General features: G+C 47.8%; 1 protein-coding gene across 1 annotated transcript in view; it reads left to right on the plus strand.

Annotated features, from left to right (window-relative positions):
* The first annotated feature begins 361 nt into the window (after nt 1–361).
* Nucleotides 362–24148, plus strand: part of SNX32 (sorting nexin 32) — a 276021-nt gene continuing 252234 nt past the window's right edge. Inside the window, exon 1 of the mRNA XM_069207873.1 lies at nt 362–609. Within this exon, the coding sequence (XP_069063974.1) occupies nt 544–609 (66 nt within the window). The 5' untranslated portion in view covers nt 362–543. The remainder of the gene's footprint in view (nt 610–24148) is intronic.

The raw sequence follows: 24148 nt of genomic DNA on the forward strand, positions 1-24148 counted from the left end.
CGGAGTTTGTTTATTGCCCAATTCAGTTGCAGTCATACCATCAACCTCGAGCGGATGAAAGGATGAGTCCGCCATGCTTGGTTGTGACTTTATGAATTGCAGATCAATAAACGATTTTGTCACCAGAGGGTAATCCTCCGAACTGCTTTATTGTTGCAGTACCCTACGTCACATCTGCAAGTGAACAGATTGCGAACGAGACAGCTGCATCTTTTCGAACGTCTGCAGCATCAGGTAATGCTGTCCCGCATAGTCCACCTTAAAAGGCAGTACCGCGAAAAGACAGGCACGGGTGTTAACCACTGGGCGGAGTCTAGAGGAATCTGCAGGCCAGTGAGAGACGAGTGAAGGGCGGGACGCTGATCTTTGCTCAGGTGACCTGGTAGCAGGGGGCGGGAGAAGGCTGGCATCAGCTGGCAGAGGTGGGGGGGAGGGTAGGCTGGGCGTCCATTGACCGGAATAACAGAATCTGACGACGGGGTGGTGGTGGTGGGGTGGCACGGTGAGAGGAGCTGAAGAGCTGAGAGAAAAAAAAAACCTGAAATGTCTTCAGGGTCGTTGACACAGACGGAAAACCACCAGGAGGCTTTCTCTGACGAAGAGAGCAAGGTGAGATGTATTTGCATGCTTTTATTGGCACCTCCCCGAGAAGGGGGGTGGGCCGGGCCGTCAGCAGGAGTGGGACACATCTTGTAACGGTGTGCAACAACAGCTCCAACATACTACGGTGCAGGCTGCACTTCCCTCCTCCTGGACCCCTTCTGCGGAGGATGCATGTTCACCAGCATCCCCGGTGACTTCTGTCTCCTCAGCAACACCAACATCCCTCCTTTGCACTCTACCACCCCCGCCCCCCCTCACTGACTAATATCTTGGCCCTTACTCTCACTCGCAACGTACTGCCTGGGTGGCTGTTGCTGTTCATGACATCTGCATGTCTGTGCCTGCCCCGCCCCTTCCCAGCCGACACTGGCTGCCGCCTTTGCCCCTGTTGCTTGCCTGCCCTGCTCTGCCATTAACCCCTCGTGCTCTGTTTCCATCTGTGTCACCGCTGTTTTCGTGGCTGCTCTCTCTGCCTGAGCACCTGCACCACACTTCTTAACACAGCTCTGACCCTGGTTCCTTACCTGTCCGATACTGATTTAGTGACCGGTTCTCTTCTGGTTAACGTTGCACCGTTCCTTGCCCATCGGCCTTGGTCCCCATCCTGGCTGTTTCTCCGAGGTGTGCCTTACTGCCAGCTCTCCCTCCTTCCCCTTGTCCTGCAGTCTCTTTCACAACCCACTTACTTTCTGCCTCTGTCACATGTCCATCGCCCGGCTGTCTTAGTCACCAGCGCTTTCCTGTTGGCTCTTCGTGTGTTCCTTTGTCTTGCTGTCTCTGACCCGTATCCCGTTGTCGTCTCACTGCCCTGCGTCGTGCCCTGCTCTCTCCAGCTGTTAGCCCCGTTGTCTCTGTCATTAGCCCCTTGTCTTGTTGTCTTTCTCTCAGGCCCATTCTCCCTCTTGGGTGTGTCACCACCCCTTGCCGTCTCTTGCCACGTGCTTTCTTGTCACTGCCACCGCTCCTTGCTCTGCTGTCTCTGTCCCTTACTCTGAACCAGGTGCCCCTGTCACTACCCTTTGACCTTTTGTTTCTGTCACTGCCACTGGTTCTCACATTAACCCTTCCCCCTGCTGTCTTAGTCACTGACCCTTGCTTTTCTCCCTCAGACATTGACTGCCTTGCTATTCTCTGTCAGTCACTGGCCCCTTGCCTTGCTGTCTCTGGCATTGACACGTTTCCCTGCTGTCTCTGAAACTGTCTCGGTCTCTCTCGGTCGCTGTCCCCTTGTCCCGCCGTCTCAGTCGCTGTCCCATTTCCCTGCTGTCTCTGACACTGGACACTTGCTTTACTCTTTAAGTCACTGCTCCCTTGTCCTTCTTTCTCTGACACTAGCAACTTGTCCTGCTGTCTCACACTGGCCTCTTACTTTGGTCTCGCAGTCACAGGCCCCCTTGCCCTGCTGTCTCTCTGGCCCCTTGCCCTGCTGTCTCACACTGGCCCCTTGATTCGCTCCCCCAGTCACCGGCCCCGTGTTCTGCTGTTTCTCTCACTAGGCCTGAGCCTTCTGTTTCCGTCGCTGGCCCCTTGTCAAGCCCACGTTGCTGCGCATCGAGTCATGCGCCAAGTGACACAAAGAACCATCTCTGTCTAGTTTAATGAGCTCGACTTTAGATTGACTCTTATTGCCTTCTACCATCTCAAAGCAATGCAACGCCCGAGTAAATTTTCCCAGTTGTCAGTCAGGACTAAATATCCCGTCGTGCTCTTGGTTGCTCCGAAGGCTCCTTAACAGTATGTTGTGGCACCACCGTTTTAATGTATGTCCGTAAAGATTTAGGGACCTCATGTATTAAACAACTTTACCCATTTTGTGTCTATAGGGTAAACAATGTTTCACAAGGGCCTTAATTTGCAGTCGGCGGATTAAAATTCCACGTTTAATTAATTAATTCCTAATGTCACTTTTCTTGTCTCAGGGGTACATTACTATGGTAGAAGTGTTTACTGAAATGGAAAAATAGTGCTGCTGATCAGATCAGACGGGCATTTACAGTAGGGTATGGTGTTAAACTGCTAATCTTTTTATCTACACTTTATTAACACAAGCGCTTAGAGGTGCTTCAGCTCTCACTGTGGCCACGTAGTACATCGAATATCTCAGCGCAGCCTTAAGCCTTATGCTCAACGTAAAGCCAATTTTGGAGGAAATTAGTTTGCGCCCAAATCAGAATTACATGTGCGAAAAATTTCCACAGGCTTGGATTTTTCATGGCGCAAATATCGCCGCGTAAAAAGTGTGAAACGAAGCAAGAGAAGGATAGAAAAACAATACAGGGGAAAACAGAGATGGAATCACCTTCCAGAGTGAGATAGGAAGTGTAGGGCAGTGGAACGAAGGGGCGTGCAGGGGCGCAGTTTAGTCAGTCGGATATGGGAGGGGGGGCGGGCAGTGTGAGCTTCAGATTTTCCTGCGATCAGACCGGCATATAGGCCTCATTATGACTTTGGCGGTCTCAAACCGAGACTGCCAAAGCCATGGATGCCAAAAGACTGCCAGTGCTGGCGGTTTTCCGTCCGCCATAATATGGTTACTGTTGGATTTCCGCCACATTTAGGGCAGAAATCCAGCAGTAGCCATGCTGGCAGATGAGGCACCTGGGCGGTGCTACCACCTGCACCACCCCGCCAGTAGGACGCCGCCAGCTGTATTTTGACCATTCAGATGGTCTGGCGTGTCCTGCTGGCAGGGCGCTGCTGGCAGTAGCAACGTCCGTTCCCATTACCCTGCTGGACGACCTCCTTGCTGGACAAGGTAAGTCGGGCACCTGACAGGGGAGGGGGTGGAAGGGTGGGGGGTGTTGTGTGTGGTGTCTGCGTCTGTGTATGAATGTGTGTGTGTATGCATCTGTGAGTGTTGTGTATGCGTGGTTGTATGTATGTGAGTGAATGCGTGTATGAATGTTACAGTGAGTGCATGTCTGTATGTCAGTGTATATGCATGTGAGTATGTGTGAGTGAATGCGTGTGAGTATGTGTGAGTGCATGCATGTATTAATGAGTTTGAGTGAATGCATGTATGGAAGTGGTGGTGCATGGATGTATGCGTAGTGCATAATTGTAGGGGGGTTGGAGGGTTCTGTCATTCTAGGGGGGGTGCTGTGGGGGGTGGGAGGTATGGTGATTGGGGAGGGGAGCCTTCTACTTGTGACAGTGAAGGAATGCCCTGTCACCTGTAGCCCTACCGCCACGGTTTTCGTGGCGTTGGTACCTCCGCGAAAACCATGGCAGTAGGCTGGCTCATTATAGCACTGGTGGTTATGTGTGGACTGATGGGGTCAAAGATGCACATCTCCGGCCCGGCGGTTCATACTGCCATGGCAGTATGAGTGATAATGTAGCGGGTTGGCTGCGGCCAACCCACCACACTCCTAATGTGGCGGTATACACCGGCAGCCTGTCGGCTGTGATTCCACTACATAAGGGCCATAATCTTTAAATACATATACGATAAGCAAGGTTCATGGGAGGGGCCTATGGGGCAGTGGAAAGAGAGAGAAATGCAGATTGGTAAGGGTACTAAGTCAGCGAAAATACAATATTTTGTATAATTACCAATATTGTGGACGACTTTAAAAACTGAGAGGAAGTGTGTGTAGAGGTTTTTGTCTGAATGTATGTGAAATACGGCAGACATCTCACCATACCCGACTGAAAGCCCCTGTACCCAACTATTTATCAGAAAATTAATTTATTATTAAAGGTACGTCCCTAGAGGCATGAAGTGGAATCAAAACTTGGTAGCCTTGTTAGTTATAAATACCTTACCACTCCTATTCCACAGCAGCTGCAGCGAGTCCTTAAGCAACACTTTTGGGTCCTGCTTTACTTTGTACTGTAGCATTTGTAAAGCGCTTCATACCCCTACGTGGGGGGTTGAAGCACTTTTATAGCGGCAGAGCGCAGGCTTTGGAGAGTATTTATTTGTTGTGATCCTTTGTGACAGTGTTAAGGCGTGTAAGTGAGTGACAAGGGAGGTGCTGGTACCCTGTTTGAGGTGCAGCTTCCAGCAGCATGATGGAGCAGGAGGTGTGAGAGAGGTTGATAGTGCGTCCAGTCCTTGTAAATTACTTATACTTGGACACGCCGGAGGTCGGTGAACCTTTTGACCGGGTTGAGTTCTCCTCATCCAAAGAAATCGTCGGATCCCTCAAATCAGTGATCAATATTCATTTATAATCAATAACCAATACTCAATTAGTAATCAATCAACAAATTAGTTAAACAAAATCAGTAATTTGACACACCATGACCTTTCAGTCATGAATAACCACACCTGTTTATTAAAAGTTAATGAGTTTATTTCCCTATATTAACAAAGCTAGCACAATGAAAGTAAGTCTCAAAATCAAATGATACACATATACGAACATTACTGGCTGTCCATAGCGACGGAAGAAACGCAACCTACGTAAAACTAGAATAATTATACACTCAGATATAGCTATGTAAATCACGAATAAAAGTAACTGAATTTGACTAATTGCATACATCGGTCAGCATAACAAGATTTCCATTTAGCACGGTGCATCAAATGAATACCTCAACTAACTTCTAATTAGCATTGGCATGTGGGGCTTCATGCAAAATGAATTTAATCAACCTAAAATTTAGAAAACTTCTAGCTTAGGCTCTGTCAAAATAAGCAGTTGGTACCTAAGAAGGAAAACACAATGGTTAGTACTTTCATCCTTTCATAATTACCAAATACAATCAGCATTCAAGGTAAGTCTTCGTCCTTCAGGTACCGGTTCGATCAGCATGGGGCAGACTTCAAAGGGGCAAAGATTAAGTCAAGTTTTCCTTGCAGCAGCAAGGAAAATGGGGGGGGGCAAAAGTTATTGTAGGGGCAAGGCAAAGTAAAGTTAAAGTCTCTAGGGTGAGAATTCTTTAAAGTCTCTCTCTCTGGGATAGAGAAAAAGCATCAGAGTGTCATCAAAATGGCTTCTCAAATCTGGCTTCAAAATGGCATCAAAGAAAAATGGCTGTCTTCTCTTCGTCCGGTGGGATTAAGTAAGAAAAGTTCCAAATTCTTCAGGTTCTTCCATTGGAGGGTCCATGGGGTGATTTCTCTTTGACCAATGAATAGTGTCTTTTCCCTTAATACTCATCTACGCATAAGGTGTCCTTGGAGTTTTGGAACATAAGTAGCAACAAAGTTGCCAATTAATTTCGCATCAGTGTCTTCATTGTCTGCACCTGCAGAAACTGACCTTGAGCTTCAAAGGGGATGAAAGTTGCCTAGCACGCAACTTTGAGATAAGTGTATTAGTCATTCTACTGGAAAAGTACAGCTTTTAAAGATTCAAAACACGTCTTTGTTAATACAAGTGAAAACTATGCAGTTAAAATTGAGACCAGGCAACTAGGCCAAAGCCTCTGCTAAATTTAGGCTAAGCATATAGCAGTTTTAATGAGAAAATCCTAGAATATAGCTTCAATTATGACATATTCATACATTTGTCGGTTTTCATGATTAATTAAGCTTGTTTATACTAATAGCGAACTACTTTGTGGGCATATTTTCTACATACATTATTTTTCTTTACTAAAATCACATTGTCTTATACGATTTTGTTGCATAATATATAAATGTTTGTTAGTCTTTCTTTTTCTGCTTCATCAATCCCTCCTCTGATGACTAATTATGTTATCACATTAAATCTTTCACAAATTTTATTTCATTTAAAATTCTGTTTTAATAATTTTGCATTTCAATCATTTCCCTTTTCCTTTTTACTCCCTTTGATTTTTCCCTGTATAATTTTACCATTTCCTTTTGTTCTTTCTTTTCAGTTCTTCTCTTGTTCCTTGATTTCAATATTTTAATAGTTTTCCATATTCCCCAAATACCTATTAAGCAAATTAGTATTATTAATATTCCTTTGACTATTTTCAGTAATATTCCGTTCCAAATGTTGCTGAGCCAATTTCCCACGGAAGCAAATCCTTTTCTAACTTTTTCCCATACTCCTGGTTCTTTCAATTCTTTCAAATCTGTACTATAGTTAGTTAAATTTGTAAGCATATTTCTAATTTGTTTACTGTTATCTGGTATATATGAGCAACAGTGACGTGTACTAAGCATTTTGCAAACGCCGCCATTCTTTGCTAAAATAATGTCTAAACCAAGCCGGTTTTGAAGAGTCATAGCTCTTTCTGCAGCAAGTTCAGTATCCATCAGGATCATTGCTCGTGAGAAATCTGTCAGCATGTTACCAACAATAGTAGACAACTTTCGTATTTTGATTGAGTTCAATATAACTCCTACTGAAGGAATTGTTGCTCCAAATATGTCTCCTACCACACCAGAAGCTGTTTCCCTTTTCTGAATACGATGTAATTCAGACAGCTTTGGAAATTTCTTTAAGTCATCTAGTTGATAAATCTTTGGAAATACTATTCCCAAATAACATCTCCCATACCATCCTTTTGGAAGACGATAATAGGCATTAAGTCCACAAATATAATATACCCCTGGAGTAGCTGGATCTAGGCCATTTAACATGAACGTCCATTTACTCTGGAATAAAAACACGTGTTTACATTCACTCGTTCCTACAAAGATTGTGTCATAATATGATTTAGGTCTATATATACAAAGTTTCCCTATATGTAATGCATCTAAAGCTAGTTTCCCTTGTGTCTTTATTACGGCAAAAGCATAGTTATCTACAGATGTCCTTTTATGTAACTCTTTTTCTAATTTTTCTTTTATCATTTTCCTTCTATCTTCAGTGTGATCTAAAAAGCTTTTCTCTACGGGTGAAAGCAAGCAAGTAAGGTTGTCTCTATGAGCGTGAACTGTGGAAAAAGGTGATAATGGTTCAAAGAAACCTCTAACTAGTTTTATATAATAATCTCTTGCTACTTTACTCAAGTACTCAATTATGGGGACATATGAAAATACAACATCATGATTGGAATAGAAGTATTGAATATACTCCTGGCCATAAAATCTGGTTAGTAACAAACTACATGTTATTCCATACATAAGGGACATGCTATGATATGTCACCCCTTCTATTACTGATGTAGGGATTTGTGTACATATATAACAATCTTTCGCGTCCATTGTCTCAACATACTCACTCAGCAAGCGATAGAAAACATTAGATGTGAGTTCTTTCTTGTCGTTAGTATAGTCATGTAAATATTTTTCGTCTTGTTCGAGTTTCTTCAAAGGAGTTAATTCAGTAGTAGTTTTAAAAGTAGAAGCATCATTCGCATCTCTTTCATTCCCTCCATGCATTCAAAGAATTATTGCCATAATTATTAGTACACATGCAATTATTAGACCTATACACATGTATTTACAATATTTCATCTTATGTCCTTGTGTAGTATTGTCCGTCATGATCTATAGAGAATCAGAAAGTTGAAGATAGTTTATCAAATCAAATTTGCAGATATATATAACGGATCAACGAGGTCAAAGTTCACACGGTTTTCTTTAGCAGCTTAGTCCCTTATCGGTTTAGCAGCTTTGTCTCAAAATCGGTTTCAAAGTCAATCAGGTTATCAATGTCTTATCCGGTAATGTTCATGAAATTCACTTTTCAAGTACCAAAGTGTTGTTCTGCTTCTTCATTTTCAAGACTAAGAGATAGAAATTCGTCTGACCAATCATTAGTGGCTGTGTATGCCCATTCTGGACCAGAATATCTTCTGTTCGCTATTCTTTTCCTTTTCAATTTTGCATCTCCTTTCGATTCTCCTTCACTTATGTCTTGTTCTTTGGCTGTGTCTTTTTCTTCATTCAATGTTGTTATGAAAGACACTTCTTTTCTTTTCTCTTTCAATTCTGGCCATTTATTTTCATTTAATGTCTCTTTAGTCTTTGATTTCACTGGTGATATGCTTTGTCTTCGTTTCGCGTTGTTTTCCCCTGACGGACCTGCAACCGGTTCCGGAAGAGTTAGAATAATTTGACTTTGCTCCGTCTTGTTTCCTTCACCTGGGAGGTCGGTCAATTTTTCTCCATGTTCTCCTGTATCGTCTGCTTCTGGGAAATACCTCCTCTTATTAGGCTCTCCTTCTTCTTCACCTGAGATAAGATCTTTGTCACCTCCTGAGGCTTCTTCTCTGTTGTCCTCAAAAGTAGTGACTGTGTCTTCTTCAGTGAATATATCTTCTGTCTCAATTTCTCCTTGTTCGCCTTCAAGCTGTCTTCGTTCTGTCTCAGTGCCTGGTACTTTCCTGTTAGTTGTTGGTAATTTCAGTGCTTCAATTTCTTCTTCTGTGGGACACGTCACCCTTTTCGTGTGACTGGCGTGAATCCAGTTGGGAACTCCTGCACACTTCACAGCGGTGGTAGTTGTCAGAATCACTTGAAAAGGTCCTTTCCAATGGGGTTCCAAACACACCTTCATCACGTGCTTCTTTATTACGACCCAGTCACCTGCTTTCAGGGCGTGTCCTGGACCTTGGATCGGTGGCAAGATGGTTGACTCCACCTGGTGAGAAAAAGAGCAGACCACATCAGCCAGACCTTTGCAGTAGTCCAATATCATATCATCTGTAATATTTACAAGAGCATTCACAGGAACTGCTGGAAGCCTCATGGCTCTGCCCATGAGAATTTCATGTGGTGATAGTCCAGTTTTTCTATCAGGTGTGTTTCTCATTGACATTAACACCAAAGGCAACGCATCAGGCCATTTTAAGTTTTGGATGCGCATATTTTTGCCATTCTTGACTTCAGTGTGCCATTCATTTGCTCCACTAGTCCTGATGCTTCAGGGCGGTAGCTACAATGCAATTTTTGTTCAATGTTCAATGCTGCACATAGTAATTTGATTACTTTGTTATTTAAGTGACTTCCCCTATCTGATTCTAAAGAGATCGGAAATCCGAAACGTGGTATTAGTACTCTCAAGAGTAGTTTTGCAACTGTGAGACTGTCATTTCTGCATGTAGGGTATGCTTCAATCCCGTGACTAAAAATACACACAATCACCAACACATATTTCAAGCCTGCATGCATAGGCATCTCAATGAAATCCAGTTGCATCCTGCTAAACGGCCCACCTGCTCTTCCAATGTGGCTCAAATTTACTATGGTTCCCTTCCCTGCGTTCATTTGTTGGCAAATGACGCAACAATGGCAAACTGCTTCAGCAACTTGGCGAAATTTGGGATTAAACCAATCAATTTTAAATAATATAATCATGGCATCTCTTCCAGTGTGTGCTTGTCCGTGATATAGCCTAGCTATTTGCGTCAAAAGACTGTCTGGCATAACCAATCTCCCTTCACTTGAAACCCACAAATCATCTGGTTTTTTTACGCATTGTAATTTATTCCATGAGAGTTTTTCATCTTTACTAACATTATTTTGTAGGAATTTTAATTCTTCTAGTGTGTCTACAACTTTTAGAGCAAAGGCTTCATTTGGTTCAAGTTCTGGCTCATTTATTAAATTCCATTAGTCTCTGAGCAATATGCAGTTCAATGCGCAAAACCTTGCGACTTGATCTGCATATCCTTTTCCCAAAGAAACAAAGTCTTGTGATTTCGAGTGTGCACTGCATTTTACCACTGCTATTTCTCCTGGTAACTGGATAGCATGTAACAACTCTTTGATTCTTTCACCATTTTTCACTGGTGATCCAGAGGAGGTCATAAAGCCTCTTTGTGACCATAATTGTCCAAAGTCATGCACTATTCCAAATCCGTACTGACTGTCAGTGTAAATGGTGACTTTCATTAATGTGGAAAGTTGGCAAGCTCTAGTAAGGGCTACTAATTCCGCTACTTGTGCAGAGTAAATTCCTTGAAGCCAAGATGCTTCTAGAACACCAGTTATTGTACATACAGCATATCCTGCTTTCAATATTCCTAGTGCATCTCTTAAACATGAACCATCAACAAAAATAATCGGATCATTTTCTTCCAATCGGGTATATTTGATATCAGGTCTTGGTTTGGTACAAAATTCAGTCACTTGAAGACAGTCATGTTCGATGTCTTCCGCGTTTTCAATTTCAACATTTTCACTGGGAAACAAAGTTGCTGGATTTAATGTAGTGCATCTTTTTAATTGCACATTAGGTGATCCCAAAATTATTGTCTCGTACCTTGTAAGCCTAGCACCAGTCATGTGCTGTGTTCGGGAACGTGTCAAAAGTATTTCGATGGAGTGAGGGACCATAACTGTTAAAGGATGTCCCATCACTATTCCTTCACTTTGATTCAGGCTCATACCAACTGCTGCTACAGCACGCAAGCATCCTGGTAAGGCTGCTGCGACTGGATCCAAAGTAGCTGAAAAATATGCTACTGGTCTATTTATGCCGCCATGGGCTTGAGTCAAGACAGACAAGGAACATGCATCACGTTCATGACAAAACAATGTGAAAGGCTTTGTGTAATCAGGCATACCTAAAGCTGGAGCTCTGCACATGCATTCCTTTAATTCAATAAAGGCATCCATTTCATCTCTTTTCAACATTATTTCATCCTGCGGCTCTTTCTGGGTCAGTTTCAGTAAAGGTTTGGCTAGAGTTGAGAAATTGGGAATCCATTGGCGACAGTAGCCCACCATTCCCAAAAACTTTCTCACCTCTTTTCTTGTTTTGGGTGGACTCATTTGAAGTACGGTTTTTATTCTTTCTTTCATGATTTTTCTCGACCCTTTTTCTATTTGGTGACCCAAATATTTCACTTTCTTTTGGCAGTATTGCAATTTCGAAGGAGACACTTTGGGGGTCATTCTGACCTCGGCGGTAAAAGGCCCTTACCGCCGGTCAGAAGTCCGCCATTCTACCGCCGCGGCCGCGGTAAACCGCCACGGTCATTCTGACCACCAACTGTGAAACCGCAAAAATCCGACATCCAAGGAAGGCCGCCTCATCAGCGGGCCGCGGAAAACTGGAGATGACCAAACCTCCACCGTCACGCCAACACAAACACGCCCATGCCATTCTGACCCACGAATCCATGCGGCGGTCTTTCAACCGCGGTATTCCATTGGCGGTACACACCGCCGCGCTCAAAATACACACACAGCTCCAAAACACAGCCACATTGGACAATTTAAAATACACACACCTGACACACATACAAACAACACTCCCACACATCCAATAAACTATAAAACACACACCCACATCACCCACAAACCCCCACTAGTTGGAAATCGGAGAGAAGGCGATAGAGATAGAGATAGAGAGAGCGAGCACAGCAATCGAAAAACCCAACACACACAGGAACCCAACTTCATCACCCACACCACATTTACGCACACATCACCACATATCACCACACACATCACCACAAACACCACCCCACACCTCATCCACACCACCCCATGGCACCCCAAAGACACCCCAGGTTCTCGGACCAAGAACTCAGGGTCATGGTGGAGGAAATTATAAGGGTTGAGCCCCAGCTCTTCGGCACACAGGTGCAGCACACCACTATAGCAAGGAAGGCTGAGCTATGGCAAAGGATCGTAGACAGGGTCAACGCTGTGGGACAGCATCCCAGAAATCGGGAAGATATCAGAAAGCAGTGGAACGACCTACGGGGGAAGGTGCGCTCGATGCTGTCGCGACACAACATCGCTATGCAGAAGACTGGCGACGGACCCCCACCCACTCCACCCCAATTCACAGCATGGGAGCAAGAGGTAGTAAACATCCTGCATCCTGATGGCCTCGCTGGAGTACACGGAGGAATGGACTCTGGTAAGTCGAATCTCAACTACTTCACCCCCCCCAACCACCAGCATGCCAACCCCCCCCCACCCCCAATCTCAACCCCCAGCACACAACCTCCCTGCCAATGTCTCACCAGCACAGCCCACCCTAAACAACACCAACCCCTGAATGCCAACACAAACCATAGACAGCCATCACCAAAGCATGACCATTGCACATACCCATACACCCCCCCCCCCCACCACCCTCACAACACCTCCCACAAGGGAATGCCAGCACTGGGGGACAAGGGCACTCAAAATGCACGCCATGGCACACACAGAAACAATAACCATACTCCTTTACCCCTGCAGGGCCCGAACGCCAACACACCGCCACGGAGGGTCCAGATTTGTCCATCCCACCCCCAGAACAGGCCCCCAGCGAGGACAGCAGCTCTGTCGACCTAGAACCTGATGACCAGCCCGGACCATCGGGGACCTCTGGACAGTCGGTTCCCCACACACAGACACAGGCCACAGCAGACCCAACCCCCTCTGGGAACACCAGCACAGCTCCCACCCAGCGGGCCCATGCCTCTGTCTCGCGGACGCGTCAATCAGCGGTGTGTCCGCCACTACAGGGCACCCAGGCTGACCCAACACCCCAACAACAACAGGGACCTGGGGGCAGTGGTAGTGGGCACATCGTCCAGGGGACAGAGGCCCGGGGAAACAGGGCAACTGGGAGGGCTGCTGTGCGACAGGGGGGGGGAGGACAGGCCCAGGGAACCGACTCTCCAAGAGGCCCTCACCACCATCATGGGAGCATACTATCACTCCCAGGAGACGATGGCGACGGTACTGGCCAGGTTCACCGAGATCCAGGCACAGCAGGAGGAACGGTACATGGGGTTCAGCAATGAACTCAGGAACATCGCTACCGCTATGGGGACCATAGTCCAGGCCCTCAACTGGATAGAAACCACATTGCGGGACCATGTGGCACCACAAAGGGCCCCTGTCACTAGCCAGGAACAGCCTACCACCTCCGCCGGTGCTAGTGGTCAGGAGGCCCCCACAGAACGACGGCCCACCAGAACCCCACCTCCTGCTGAAGAACAACCACCCCGCAAGAGGAACCTGAGATCTCACAGGAAGACAGAGTAGGATGCCAAGACCCCGCCAGCATAAGATACCCCCTGATGTCATCCCACTGACCCACAGTGTCACCCTGTCCAACCTTGAACTGCCCCTGCTCCATCCTTCCACAGGCATATGGAAAATGCACCTGTGAAACTGAGAACTGGGCTCTGCCATGGACATAACTCCACCCTCACCCATCACCGTTTTAATACCATGTACCAATATCTAGCACTATAAATAAATCACTCATTGCACTGAAATCATTCAGGAGTCAGCCTGTATTATTTACAAATGTATAACACATTACTGATCAATAATGTTCTGTTATTTTTGTGATGACAACATACCGATGTCAATTAGCATTAGTCCATGGACTAACCAAGCAGAAGTCACGCAGTGGGTCATACAGCACTGAAAAGGGAAGGGAAAATCAAACATCAGTTTAAAAGAACTGGGGGGAAATACACAAAGTAAAGATGCAGGGGGCTTTCAGTAAATGTGAAATGGCGTGGGTGATTCTTACCTGTGTGCTACTGAAAATACTGTTGGATAACTCTGTCCCTGTTGTCTGGGTCGTCCTCTTCGTCTTCCTCCTCTTCACTCTCCGCAGGTTCCACATCTGCTTCAACACCACCATCTGGACCATCCTCCTGCAGGAAAGGCACCTGACGTCGCAATGCCAGATTGTGAAGCATACAGCAGGCCACGATGATCTGGCACACCTTCTTTAGTGAGTACATCAGGGATCCCCCTGTCATATGCAGGCACCTAAACCTGGCCTTCAGGAGGCCAAAGGTTCTTTCTATGATCCTCCTAGTTCGCCCATGGGCCTCATTGTACCGTTCCTCTGCCCTGGTCCGGGGATTCCTCACTGGGGTCAATAGCCAAGGCAGGTTGGGGTAACCAGAGTCACCAATTAGCCACACACGTTGTCTCTGTAGCTGTTCCATCACATAAGGGATGCTGCTATTACGCATCACATACGCGTCATGCACTGACCCAGGGAACTTGGCATTCACATGGGAGATGTACTGGTCAGCCAAACAGACCACCTGGACGTTCATAGAATGGTAACTTTTCCTGTTTCTGTACACCTGCTCATCGTCTTTTGGGGGTACTAAAGCCACATGTGTCCCATCAATGGCACCAATTATGTTGGGGATATGTCCAAGGGCATAAAAATCACCCTTCACAGTGGCCAAATCAACCTCCTCAGGGAATACAATGTAGCTCCGCATGTGTTTCGTCAGGGCAGACAACACTCTAGACAAAATTTTAGAAAACATAGGCTGAGACATTCCAGATGACATGGCCACTGTTGTCTGGAATGAGCCACTTGCCAAAAAATGGAGGACTGACAGAACCTGCACTAGAGGGGGAATTCCTGTGGGTTGGCGGATGGGGGACATCAGGACTGGCTCCAGCTGGGCACACAGTTCATGTATAGTGGCTCGGTCAAGTCGGTATCGTAGTATGATATGGCGTTCTTCCATTGTCGACAGGTCCACCAGCGGTCGGTACACGCGAGGATTCATCCTTCTCCTCGCAAGTCCCAGCGGACGGTGCCTAGGAAGGACAACCTGGAGCACAGAGTCAAGCAAATCACAGGTACGTTCACCACAGCATGCCGAGCACACGATTATCTATGTATTGAAAGGCGTGTATGTGTGGCAATGCAAGGCCTAGGCCTGTGTGACGCAGTACAAATTATGCCATGTGGGCCCTTGAAATGGCGGCTGCCTGACCTGTGAAGTGGGACAATGGGATGTGAGGTCAATGCGCTGGAGTGGCACACCGTGGCGGTAGGCGGTCGAAGACCGCTATACGAAGCCGCATTGGCTAACATTGAAGCCTATGGGTTTCAGGAGCCAATGACGAGGTGCGCCGGCGGTCGCGGTACGCACCGCCGCGGGCGTGACCGCCATTGTCTATCTGGTTAATCACTCGAGACCTGATCATCCACAGGAGAGGACCTATACTGCAAGTGCTGCTGTGACCTCGGTCTGGAAGTGACAATGGCTGCTGCGACTGGGGAAAGGGCCCCTGCCTTCACGTCTGAGGAGTTGGAGAAACTTGTGGATGGGGTCCTCCCCCAGTATGCGTTACACTACGGTCCTCCAGACCAACAGGTAAGTACACTGGGTGCACATTGAATGGGCTATGCCTGTGTGGAGTGGGGTGGATGTAAGTTGGTGGGGTGGGGGGCGAATGAGGAGTGCAACGCACGACAGATAAGAGCATGTGCCATATGGCAAGGTTGGGGAGGGGGGGCCAATCGCATCTAACATGCAGAAAATTGATGAATTTTTCCTTCCCACCCTGTACATGTCAGATAGGTCAGCGCCCATCAGAAAGTGGACATTTGGCGTGCCATCGCCAAGGAAGTCCGGGCCCTGGGGGTCCACGTCAGACGGGGCACCCACTGCCGCAAGAGGTGGGAGGACATCCGCCGCGGGACCAGGAAGACCGCCGAGTCACTGCTGGGGATGGCCTCCCAACCTAGGAGGGGTGCCAGTCGTACCCTGACCCCCCTGATGTCCCGGATCCTGGCGGTGGCCTACCCTGATTTGGATGGGCGCTTGAGGACATCACAGCAGACACAAGGGGGTGAGTATCAGCACATTCTGCTATCTCTCTGCGCAGTGGAGGCGTCTGGGTGGGGGAGGAGGGTTGTGGGTAACATTAGGCCAGGGCGCTTTCTGTAGTGTAGTCCTCTCCTTTAGGCATGGCCCTGTGCTCCCGGCCCCCACCTCTGTAGGGTGACAAGTACAGCTATCGATGGTCCAGCATCACACATGTGCGCGTTTGTCGTCTCTAGACCTGTTGTCCTAGTCAGAAGTACTGAGTAGTGTACCCCGAATGCGCAGCTTAGTGCATGAGGCTCCTGTGTCTGTCCTCTCCGCCAACGGTGTTGACATTGCATGCACTCAACCTGGTCTTCGTTTTTCTCCCCCCACCCTTCTTCTTCATCTTCTTGTGCATGTGTGCATTAGCATCATCAGGCGGAGGAGAATTGGCATCGGAGCACGAGGGAGCTGCAAGTCACAAGGCCCCGGTGGGCCCAGAAACAGACACCGAGGGCACCAGTGATCCGGAGGGCGAGGGGAGCACCACAACGGGGACCGGTGGTGACACCAGCGACACCGACACGTCCTCGGATGGGAGCTCCCAGGCGGTGGCGGCAACATCCGGGCCCCCTGCCTCTACAGGTACAGCCGCCACCCAGCGCACCAGCCACGCCCTCCCAGCAGCCCCTCAGCCTACGCTCCGTGCCCGCTCGCCCAGGAAGGCGGGCGTCTCCTTCGCCCCAGGCACCTCAGCCCCTGCCCCTGTTACCCCTGCTGCCCTCAGTGAGGAGGTCATTGACCTCCTGAGGACCATCATTGTTGGGCAGACTACCCTTTTGAATGCCATCCAGGGGGTAGAAAGGGAGGTGCATCGGAGCAATGCCTACCTGGAGGGCATTCATTCGGGTCAGGCTGCCCATCAACGATCGTTCAATGCTCTGGCCTCAGCACTGACGGCAGCCATTGTCCCAGTTTCCAGCCTCCCTCTTCTGACTGCCTCCACCCTGTCTCTGTCTCCTGTTCCTCAGCCTATCCCATCCACACCATCAGACCAGCCTGCACACACCTCAACACCCAAGGGCAGCTCATCCAGACACAAGCACCACAGAACCCACAAGCATTCACGCAAGCAACACCCAGATGCAGACATTCCAACAGTCCCTACCACCTCTGTGTCCCCCTCCTCCTCATCTCCCTCCTCCCTCCCTGTGACGTCTACACTCACACCTGCATGCACACCACCATCAGCCAGTGCTTCCATCACCAGCATACCCTCAGTAGAGTCCGCACACGTGCAGTCACCACCCCCACTACCATTTACACGTCCCCTGTGTCCTCTCCCACTGTGTCTGTCACCCCCTCTTCCAAGACACACAAACGCAGGCAGACACCCACCCAACAGCCATCCACCTCACGACAGCCTCCAGCACACGCACCTGCACCCAAAGACAGCACACCTGACTCTCCTACAACCACATCCTCTTCCTCCACTCCCATCACCACTTCTCCTACCCTTTACCTTGGTCCTAAAAAACTTTTCCTCGCTAATCTTAACCTCTTTCCCTCCTCTGACCCACCCCCTCCATCTGCAAAGAGTCCCAAGAGCACCTCAGCCACCACCAGCCCAGCTTCGAGTGTCACTGTGGTGCATGGGTTCTGGAGTCCACCCTTTGCCAGCAGTGACACTTCAATCAGCAGCAAGGGGACAGCCAGCCCCCCCCCAGGCAAGAGGACCAGGAAACTAAAGGGCCGCCGTGAGAGGACTGACACGGCTGCCCCCAAGGAGCAAAGTTCGCCCACTTCACCAGCCACAACATCTAGGGGAGGCAAGGGCCCGAGAGCCCCATCTAAGGAGCGAAAGGGCAGCAGGGCGGAGAAGTCAGCCAGCAGGAGCGCGGAGCAGGAGGGGCCCACAAGCCCCATCCCGGGTGTTAGGGAGGACACCAAAGGGCCCAGGACTCCGTCACCGAAGGGTCCAGCAACAGCACGGTCGGAGGGCGACTGAGCAGGGAGTCCAGGCCAGGTCTGGCTCCCTTGACTCACTGGACGAGCACCGCTAAAGAGGGCCCCGCCGTGCAGAAGAGCACCGCTGAAGAGGGCCCCGCCGTGCAGAAGAGCACCGCTGAACAGGGCCCCGCCGTGCAGAAGAGCACTGAAGAGGGCCCCGCCGTGCAGAAGAGCACCGCTGAACAGGGCCCCGCCGTGCAGAAGAGCACCGCTGAAGAGGGCCCCGCCGTGCAGAAGAGCACCGCTGAACAGGGCCCCGCCGTGCAGAAGAGCACCGCTGAAGAGGGCCCCGCCGTGCAGAAGATCACCGCTGAAGAGGGCCCCGCCGTGCAGAAGAGCACCGCTGAACAGGGCCCCGCCGTGCAGAAGAGCACCGCTGAACAGGGCCCCGCCGTGCAGAAGAGCACCGCTGAACAGGGCCCCGCCGTGCAGAAGAGCACCGCTGAAGAGGGCCCCGCCGTGCAGAAGAGCACCGCTGAAGAGGGCCCCGCCGTGCAGAAGAGCACCGCTGAAGAGGGCCCCGCCGTGCAGAAGAGCACCGCTGAAGAGGGCCCCGCCGTGCAGAAGAGCACCGCTGAAGAGGGCCCCGCCGTGCAGAAGAGCACCGCTGAAGAGGGCCCCGCCGTGCAGAAGAGCACCGCTGAAGAGGGCCCCGCCGTGCAGAAGAGCACCGCTGAACAGGGCCCGCCGTGCAGAAGAGCACCGCTGAACAGGGCCCTGCCGTCTCAACCACCGCTCCGCTGGGCCCTTCCTGTCAAGCACCGCTCCGCTGGGCCCTTACTGTCAAGCACCGCTCCGCTGGGCCCCGCCGTCTCAAGCACCGCTCCGCTGGGCCCTTCCTGTCAAGCACTGCTCCGCTGGGCCCTTCCTGTCAAGCACTGCTCCGCTGGGCCCTTCCTGTCAAGCACTGCTCCGCTGGGCACCGCCGTCTCAAGCACCGCTCCGCTGGGCCCTTCCTGTCAAGCACCGCTCCGCTGGGCCCCGCCGTCTCAAGCACCGCTCCGCTGGGCCCTTCCTGTCAAGCACCGCTCCGCTGGGCCCCGCCGTCTCAAGCACCGCTCCGCTGGGCCCCGCCGTCTCAAGCACCGCTCCGCTGGGCCCTTCCTGCATGCACTGTTAACGGTTCACTGTGCCCACCATGCCTCCTCCTTGACCAGTGGAGACTGTAATCCACCTGATGGACTGTGGCTTTGCACTCCCCAGGATGGAACAGTGGGCAACCCACCTACTGTATAGACTTGAGAGACTGTGGCTTTGCACTCCCCAGGATGGCACAGTGGGCAACCCACCTACTGTATAGACTTGAGAGACTGTGGCTTTGCACTCCCCAGGATGGAACAGTGGGCAACCCACCTACTGTAGAGACTTGAGAGACTGTGGCTTTGCACTCCCCAGGATGGCACAGTAGGCATGGTGGCCCCTTCGTGGATCTGGCGTCGTGGACTCATGTGGCTGTGGTGCACCCCCCTTCCCTTCCCCCTGAGGTGCCTGTAGTTTTTTCATCAGATGCCCCTGCAGTGTTCTCTCCAGAGGACTCAGGTCTCCTGTGAGGGCTTTGCCCTTGTGTTGTTACACTTTGGCCCACGGACACTTCGATTTTCTTTTGATGTGCAGGACTAATTGCCTCGGTTATCCATTGCACTGTATATAGAATTATTTTGATATTGATTTTTTGGCTAGTTGACCATTACTTTTCAGAGCCTATTTTGTACATAAATTTTTATTCACAATTTAATTATGTCTTTGCATTTTTCAGGGGGGTTTGGGTGGTGTCACTGTGACTTGTTGCTCTGCATTGGTGTGTACATAGTTTGGGGGGGTGGGGGTCGCATATGTGTGTGCGGTAAGCTTTCCTCCTCCCCCCTCCTGTGTGTCGTAGGTGCTGTACTCACCGCTGTCGTCTGCGCCGGCGTTCGTACTCGTGGTAGATGAGCAGGTAGAGGAGAGCAGGTAGGATGTTTAATTCGGGTTCCATGCTGTCCTCCTTCCTCGTGGAGTGCGTAGAGGTGAGCGTTTTCCCGTTCGTAGTCTGTTTCCGCCGTGTTTTTATCGGCGGGGCTCCCGCCCCGGAAAAGGTGGCGGATTGGTGAGTTATGATACTGTGGGCGGTACATTGTCTGCCGCCTGTCTGTTGGCGGTGACCGCCGCGCTGTTTGTCTGTACCGCCGTGGCGGGCGGAGTGTTAATGTGGCGGGCTGTGTTGGCGGTTCCCGCCAGGGTCAGAATTCCATTTTTTGGACCGCCAGCCTGTTGGCGGGTTGGCCGCCGCTTTATCACCGACCGCCAGGGTTAGAATCACCCCCTTTGTGTCCATTGCTTCCTAAATGATTCAGTAGGGCAATATTGTCAACTGTACAGTCATTTTCTGTTTTGGATGCAATCAGTAAATCGTCAATATACTGTACTAAGGTTGATTCAAAAGGTAATTCCAATGATTCCAGATTTTTCTTTAGAATCTGATTGAAAATTGATGGTGACTCCGAAAACCCTTGAGGAATTCGACACCAACTGTAGACTCTGTCCAGGAATTTGAAAAAAAAGAGAAATTGGCTGTCCTCATGAAGAGGCACAGAAAAGAATGCTTGTGACAAATCGACGACTGTGAACCACTCTGCATCACAGGGAATTTGAAACATTATTACAGCTGGATTTGGTACTTTGGGACAACATTTGACTATTATGTCATTTATTTTTCTCAAATCTTGAACAATTCGGACCTTTCCACTTGGTTTTATTAGTCCCATGATTGGTGAATTACATGGACTACTTAGTACTTTTTTCAGTACTCCCTGTTTCACAAATTCGTCAATGAGTTGGGTGACTTTCATAAGAGTATCTTGTGGCATATGGTATTGTGGAGTCTGAGGAAAATGTACATTAGGTTTTACAGTCACTTTCACTGGTTCTGCTCCTTTGATCAATCCTACTTCTTTCCCTGTCATATCCCACACTTCCTTCTCAACAGTTTCTTGTAAATCAGCTGGAATATCTGCTTCAGTGAGCATAGGATAAAGAGTAATCAGGGGATACTCTTCATCAACAGTTTCCATTTCTTCTTCTTCTTCTTCTTCTAAACTGTCCTCTTCTTCCTCATCACTGTTTGTCTGAATTTTAATTCCATTATGTGAGCACATAATCGAGCATCCTAATTTGCATAATAAATCTCTTCCTAATAAGGATATTGGACTTGAGTCACACACCACAAATTTATGTAAACCTTGAAAGTTACCAATTTTGACTTGCACTGGATCTGTAATTAGGTTTGTCAGATACCGATTTGCTACTCCCACTACTTGAACTGTTCTCCCTGAAAGTGGCAAATTTGGTACTTCGATACTTCTAACTATAGAGCGTGTAGCTCCTGTGTCAACCAGAAATGAAACATTGTGACCCATAACTCTTCCTTCCACATATGGTCCCTTTTGATCAACTTCCAAAGATGCTTCAAGCATACAATTTCCCTCCTCATCTGAACTTTCACTCTCCCATTCATTGTTTATTCCATTCTCACTGTGTAACGGGAATTGGTGTACTGTGTTACTTTGATTCATTCCTTGACCTGTAACCTGTTGAGGAAGCATTACTTGTTGATGATTCATTGGTGCTAAGGGTACTTGCATTTGCTGATTAGGTACCATAGGAAACTGCTGTTGCATTGGCTATGATTGTACCATTTGTACAAAGTCATTTGTGCCTGCTGTTGTTGTAAACCTTGCATCTGATTTACATTATTTTGGAAATTTGGGTTTGGACCTCTCAATTTTTGTCCTCTCATATTCTGAAATGTAGTGACATCATTGTTTTGCTGACCTACACCTTCCTGCACCAACATTGGGCACTCCCGTTTCCAATGTCCGACGATTCCGCATGTGTGACATGGCATCACTTTCTTCATTGCCTGTATACCATTAGGAATCACAACAGTATTTAAATCAGGACCATTATTCACAAAACCATCCTCGGCCTCTGCCTCTCATCTGTGGCTGAAACATAGCATTTCCCTGCTGTTGCTGCTGCGGCAACTGTTGTTGGAAGCCTTGCAAACCTGTCTGAGCTGCTCTAATCTGCATCACCATCACTTTTTCTTTCAACCTTTTCTGCTTTGTCTCAATCTCATCACTGCAGTATTTTGCATAGTTCAACACTTCATCGATCGATTTTGACTGCCAACAAATCAAATGCATTTTAATCATCTGCCTAGTTTCAGGTCTCAATCCTTCCACAAATCTGAATACAAAATGGGGCATGTCCTTTGCCTCAATCGTTTCCGTGCCACTATAATGTTTAAATGCTTTCAACAATCTCTCATAGTATGCATGTATCGACTCTTTAACTTCCTGTGCTGTTCTGTCAATTTTCTGCCAATCTGCATTTTTCGACGCAACTTTTGTCTTCAGATACTCAATCACTTTATGGTATAAGCTCATTACCATAGGCGATGGTGCACCTGTGTCCTTATCTCTTTCTGGTTAACTTGTTGGCCAAACTACAGCCCTTTTACAATCTTCCCACAAAACGTCTGGGACTACAATTTCGAATAAAGTATTCAGGTCTTCCCAAAGACATTTTGTGAGTTTCACGAATCTATCTGTTTGTTGATACCATTCGATCGGTTTCTCTCTCAACTTAGGGTAATCATCCATAAAAGATTGAATGTCACCCCTGTGCCATAGTACATGGATAAGTTTTCCTCCTGCTGTTTCTCTCATCGGTAACATGGTTATAAGATCATCATTCTGTTGTATTTTAACATTTTGATCTGGGGCACTTTCTTTCTTCTTATCCTTTTTCTTAACCCACCTACTCTCCCACTTGTCTAAACATCTCCAAACCTGCGCGCTTTGCAATATTTCTTTAAGGTGCGTTTTAATTCCCGCAGACCTCATGTGTTCAAAATCTTTTGTCTCAAAGTCTAACCTGTAACTTCTGCTCAAGTGCTTGGTTTTGTTTATGTCTATTTGGTGTCTGTCTGCAATTTCTTGTAACCTCTTATGTATGCTGCTTACTTCTCTTGTAATTCTAGGGCAAATGTATCTCAGCTCTTTTTCTGTGTATGATTCTAACCTGTTCAGACCCATCGTTCCATCTACGAGTTCACCTGCTTCCATGCCCAATTTTATTAGATTCAAATATTCTTCTCCTTTTCCCTTGGGTGTACTCTGTGGGGTATTCAGACTGTTCAACCATTGTGTCAACTGTTGTGCATTTAGTCCCATTAATGTAGCATCTACGTCTACTGCTACTGATGGTTTCTGTAATATTTCTGTTTTTGAAGTTTGCGGTATTATTAGTGGTGGATTTGACCTTACCACAGTTGACGGAACACAAATTGGAATTGGACTAAATAAACAAAGACCCAGATCTGTTTGAGAGTGTCCCTACGGGAGTCACTTCTTGGATATTTTCTATATATCTTCTTCCTGTCTCATTCTGTGTCATCACACCTTGATCACATACACTTGGTTTTGCTTGTATATATAATGGTACTGGCGGACCTACAGTGATAGGCAAAGATATTGCATCCGGATTCTGTCTGTTACCCAAATTCTGTGGCATGTTAATTCCCACATTATGGTTCATCATTGCTGACATGTCTAACTGTGTTTCTGCTGGTTGAATGTACTTTGGCATTTCTTGCATCTGCTTTTGAGGCATCAAAATTTGTGTTGGTTCGGTTTTGATCAATGTCGGTCTTTGGTAATTCTGTCCTCTCTGCACCATTAAATTAGGAGTCATTTCTGAATTATGCTCATCATAATAGCGTCTTTGGACCTGTGGCTAATAATCATTAACAGGTTCCAGTTTAGGCATGTCAGGATATATTCTCTGAACTTGTGGTATTTCTTGTGTAAAAGGCATATTAGGACTACTTTGCATCTGCAATTTTCTCAAATTTGGTGTTACAGTACCCTGTATGGGTTCTGGAGGGGCAGTACTAGTGCTTGGGCCATTTTCGTTTTCCACATATGGTGGTGGACGGTCATTTAACAATTGCAGAATGAATTCCTCATCGTCTGATTCGTCTGACCTTTTCGAGGTTCTCTTGTTTGTTTTATGGGTAGCTTTCTTTCCTTCCATCTCTGCTTCGTCAGTAATTGCTGGAAACAATTTAATTCCCTGCAATATAGCTGATCTCCAAACCTTTTGAGCACTATCCCATCTAGCATCCGCTAGTGTCTTTTCT

The sequence above is a fragment of the Pleurodeles waltl genome, chromosome 9, assembly GCF_031143425.1.
Source record: "Pleurodeles waltl isolate 20211129_DDA chromosome 9, aPleWal1.hap1.20221129, whole genome shotgun sequence".
Taxonomy (NCBI): Eukaryota; Metazoa; Chordata; class Amphibia; order Caudata; family Salamandridae; genus Pleurodeles; species Pleurodeles waltl.